The sequence below is a fragment of the Ceratina calcarata genome, unplaced genomic scaffold (assembly GCF_001652005.2).
Source record: "Ceratina calcarata isolate Rehan_Ccalc_2016 unplaced genomic scaffold, ASM165200v1 scaffold1948, whole genome shotgun sequence".
Classification (NCBI taxonomy): Eukaryota; Metazoa; Arthropoda; class Insecta; order Hymenoptera; family Apidae; genus Ceratina; species Ceratina calcarata.
Window position 1 is genome coordinate 1 of NW_017141030.1, and position 5,045 is coordinate 5,045.

A 5,045-nucleotide genomic window follows, 5' to 3' on the forward strand; every position below is an offset into this window, starting at 1 on the left:
ACTCGCGAATCGTTCAGGATTATGTTGCATTCGAGCTAGTGACGAATAGAGATAATCGGCTCGTATCGAGGGGAAGTGTTCAGACATAGAATTTAGGTTAGGCGCTACAAATCATATTCGTGGCGTGATCCAGATTTTCCGTTTCCGTTTTTCAGTTATTGAACACGAGGGGAACTATATTATACTTAAGTGATAGTAAATCAGATATCGTACACGTCACGTTTAGGATGTATAGTTGATACAGATTCACAAGTTTATTTAACTTTGTTTCTATTTTGGCACTGACTTTAAAACAATTTATTCTATCATTTATGACATACCTTTGAAGTCGGCCTTTTACTTTTTTAAAAATTTTATTCCCAATTTTATTGTGATAGAGCGTGTGAAAGGTATCCGATTTGACGTGAAACTAGCGAGGTTGTCCTGAAGTACGATATAACTCACATGCAACACCTATCACATACTTGAAACTGAAACTTTACTGAAAATTGATTTCCCCTCTTTGACCTCCGCTTCATCCAGCAGCTTAAGCTGCCATTCTCATTCTCCAAGCCGTCCTCTTGAAACCTGTTATTTCTTATTCTCTCAGACCATTAACCCCATCTTTTAATCCACTATAATACATCGATCGAACTTTTATTCGGGAAGATTCTCTATGGAGAAATCACTTATTCTTCTGATCGTTTCATTTCCACGACACGACAGTTAAATAGTCACGTTCCTCGAATCGAGGAGGAGAAGAGTCAGAAGTTGTGATACACTCATTCAATGGAACTGCGATCGAAAAATGACTTGCGCGTCTAGCCTGAAAGTGCGGAAGGGAAGAAAAGAGATAGATAGGCGTGGAGGGATTAAGAGGAAAATCGCTTTGACGCAACAAACGATGCTTAGCCGCAGTTCCAGCAAAAACGAGGAGAAAACATTTCTCACCACGCGCGCGATTCTACGTAGATACATGCAGTAGCAGCGCAGTACGCATACAAGCGTCACGGAGACGGCGGAGAACTCGTTGAAAGATTTCGTTAGCAACGCGGATAGGATGGCCGTTTGAATGTCCTGAGTGCTGGATAGGTGAAACTTTCCTTTTCTTCGTTCGTTAATTTAGGTGATAGGAGGGAGACATTCGCTCGATCAAACTACAGCAATTCCATTTTTTTTGTCGAGAGTTTTATTTCACAACGGTGAGAAAATTTGTAAAATTTTATGAATGATAATTGAGAAATAGTTTGCAAAAGAGAAAGTTGAATTTTTTAAGTGTACAATGACGGTACAGAATTAAAATAATTATATTTCTTGCAGAATATTAGCTTCTTTTAAAAGATTTAAAAACCATCTTTCACTGATAACTGGGAAGTTTGCGCCACTGTGACCCAACCTCGAGAATGAATTAAATAATTATATACAGCGTGTCCCAGAACTAATACTACGCCCGAAAATGGGGAGGAGCTTATTACGGTAAAAACGAGATTTGTTCCTTTTTACTCGATAACGAGAGAGAGTTCCGTAGAGACTCGGTCGTCGTGATAGGTAAAGGAGTAGTCTTCGTGAAGATTCTAACTGCTCTAACGTTTATTTGTTCTTGGGATGCATCTTTTATACAGTTTTTGGGTGCTAGAGGCGCACCAATAGGGTGAAAGTTAACGAAGTAGGGGTTGTTTGTGGATGGCCGCTTTTCCAAGAAAACCGAAAATGGTTTTCCTACTTATCTGCCCAGAGATGTAACTGAGGCGCCGTACGGGCACCGTCCTGCCGTCGCCGGGTGGTTATCGGGTTTTCGAGCTATACTTTATTGCGTCGATTTTAAACAACATTTTCCTTCGCAAAGAAGTTATCCGAGACATGGTTATCGAGTTATTAACGAAAATCCGCATCCGGAACGTGTTCCGGTTAACGTGAACAGATCGGAAATGGAAAGCGATGCAAGACTAAAAGAACACCCCGGAAACTCTGACGAGCCGAAAACCGAGCCCGAAACAGCTGGTGTCCCGACAACAGAAACCCCGACGACCTCGTACGATCAAAAAGGACAAAAAACACACACCATCCACTATCCCGTATAACTCCTTTATTAGATACATTAATCTCGCACTCATCCCAATCATCACCTTGACAATAAAATCACAATTCACAACTATTACAAAAGAACAAAACTACAAACAACTCCAAGCGCCACATCCTATCAGGTGACAGGTACATCAAGGGATCGAATGATGGAGCAGGCCTGTAAACGCTCCCCCCTCGAATAGCGAGGGACCGCTGTGACCTGAACAGCCCCGCAGGCACTCCCGCAAACCAGGGATCTCAAATGGTGGACCTCGAACAGAGCGGTCCTGTAGACACTTCGGACCCACCTAAAAACAGAAAGGATATAAACACAATAAGATCGTTCAAAGAACGTACACCTTGATAAGAACATCCAATCCAATACGCAACCAGGACGAGACTCTATGCGAGACCCTATATTCAAGACCCCCCCAACATAAATTACACCACATTGTTTCACCCCGGGATGAACCCAACGAAAGGTCAATAGATAAGTGATAACACCTTACCATCCCCCACTCAAAACACATCCTTTATCCTAGATGCCCCTCTGGGAACCAACCCACACACCTGTAAGAGACGGTGCAAGCGTCCACCAGGCCGACTCACAGGAACTGGCAGCCCCACACAAAAACTAGGACAACACGAAATACACCTCAATTAAACAAACACGAGCCAACACAAATAAAAAGTTAATAAACTGAAACACCCGCATACCTGGTCGTCCCTCGAGTCACACCGAAGACGAAGGCGCCAGACAAACCGCCCAGTCATCCTCCGGGGCGCGACAATATTAATCAGAGTTTCAAGCTAAACAAAGCTCCATACAACCTGAAACAAGCAGAGGGATGTTAGCCTCAGACATCGGAGAAATCTCTAACAACGCCAGGGCTTAAAAAATTCTACGCGTGGTCATTACAATTATAAAGAAAATATCTCGAAAACAACGAGGCAGCACTACAAGTTGGCTACCCCGTGACCACAACCGCAAACATCGAAATGCGTAGCCTTAAAAAAAACCAATTGAAGAACAAACTTCGAATGACAAACCTAAACAAGAATAAATTACTCTTAGAAACCAGAACCACTAGGAACAATGAAATTGACATGCCCAATAAGATAAATACGGGCGACCGTAAACCAGTAAACGCGCCACCACCAAGTAAATCAAACCATGATGAAATATAACGCACCCCACAGAAACCTGACAAACTGGCAAGCAGAACAGATACCCCTTATCATGATGTGACGAGCTGATCCAGGCTTCGCAATCGGTCGGCCAGCCTCCGGGAGCAATCTGGTGAGTAAAGACGGTCTCTCTGCCCCTGAACGAAAAATAATAAAGTACAGAATTAAAGTTAACTCACTGCGTCCACACTCCACCCGCCTACCCAACACCAACCAAACAAACCCGTCAACCCTAAACCACGAATTAACAAACGAAAGAACGTTAAAACAACGAAAACGGTCCTAGATATCGATAACCGGAAACCACACAGACACCGGATCCGACCCATCGAACGGCCCGGAAAACTCCGAACAAGATCACCCATCACGGATAAAACACCAGGAAACCTACAGGAACGAAGCCACAGAGCATCCTAGCCAAACGGCCCGGAAAAGCGGGCTGACGGCCGACAGGGGCGCGCACCCAGACCCAAACCCGTCGCTCGTCCGCGAACTCACGCGAACCAAGCGAACGCAAGAGCCCGAACCACGCATCAAAAATGATAACAGTAAACAACGAAAACGACCGCGACCCCAAAAAAAAAAAAAACTCGGAAACCGGAAGTCGCACAGACACTGGACCCGACCCATCGGGCAGCCTGAGAAACTCCGAGCAAAAGCACCCCCCGTGGACAGTACATTGGGAAGCAAACGGAAACGGAATTACGAAGAATCGGAGCCATGTGGCTCTCAAGAGCAACCAGACGACCGACGATGGCACAAGTACCGACCCCGACCCATCGAACGATCCGAAATTATGCAAACCAGGGTGGCCCGGAAAACCCCAATCGACGAGCCGGCCCCAAAAACGGCAATAAACGACGAAATACGCTCACGGCCCCAGGACGGTCCCCCGAAACCGGAAGCTACGCAGACACCGAACCCGACCCACTGAATAACTCAGGAGACTCCGAACAAAAGTATTCCCTATCACTGGACCACACAACAATAAAAATAAACCCTCTAATTACAAATAACACCGAGACATCGGTATCGAGGCCGAAAATAAAAACACAGCTGACTGCAAATGAGTATTCACAATTAAAAACGGTGAACCTGAAATAAACGAAATACAAAGCACGCGTTACCACCTGAGGTTCCAGCCAAGAGTACATGGTTAACTTCGATAAAGCACTTGCACCGGCTGCCAGAGCTCCAAGCCTTCAATCTACTGCAGCACCTGCAAACAAACATAACCTATCAATTCACCATACGAACGTCGAAACGACACTTCTAAATGGTATACTAGGAGAAAACCCATACAAAGGCCCCAGAAGGCGTAGACGACGCCACATCCCCGCGTATGTTACCACATCCATAAAATGTCACATGTCACTCCCTTCGCATTTCTAGGTATAACCCCGCATCTAATTCTTCGCACGATAACCCCTTCAACAGAAATAACTCCAGCCAACAAAAACCTGGAAATGACAGGAACTAAGTAGCCACAACCAATAATTACCCTATACAAACAATAAACAACCAACCACTCAACAAAAAAGAGCCACCATTCCAATACATATCAATATTACTACACACACATATAATCTCTCGCTCGAACAAATCACATCGTATATGTATACACATGCATAACCTCTCGCTCGAGCAACAGCATAGAATACGCAGAGAGAGACAGAGAGCGCTCACTCCGGGGCCTCCGCACCCTCCACGCTAGTGCTGCACCTGGCGATCAACTCGGGAAGGGGGTCCACCGCAGCATACTCCGGAACCTTTTAGCAAAAATCTGCCCTGCCCGACCCTACTGGGGCATAGAC

At 45.1% G+C, this 5,045-nt stretch overlaps 1 protein-coding gene across 1 annotated transcript; it reads right to left on the reverse strand.

Moving 5' to 3' along the window:
* Positions 1–2,137: 2,137 nt before the first annotated feature.
* On the reverse strand, positions 2,138–4,785 carry LOC113463929 (uncharacterized). The gene is made up of 6 exons (XM_026811161.1): positions 4,534–4,785; positions 4,362–4,450; positions 3,237–3,368; positions 2,761–2,874; positions 2,553–2,677; positions 2,138–2,351 (listed from the first exon to the last, which is right to left on the reverse strand). The coding sequence occupies exons 1-4, from the start codon at positions 4,587–4,589 to the stop codon at positions 2,849–2,851; spliced, it is 303 nt and encodes a 100-aa protein (XP_026666962.1). The 5' UTR covers positions 4,590–4,785; the 3' UTR covers positions 2,138–2,351; positions 2,553–2,677; positions 2,761–2,848.
* Positions 4,786–5,045: the final 260 nt, after the last annotated feature.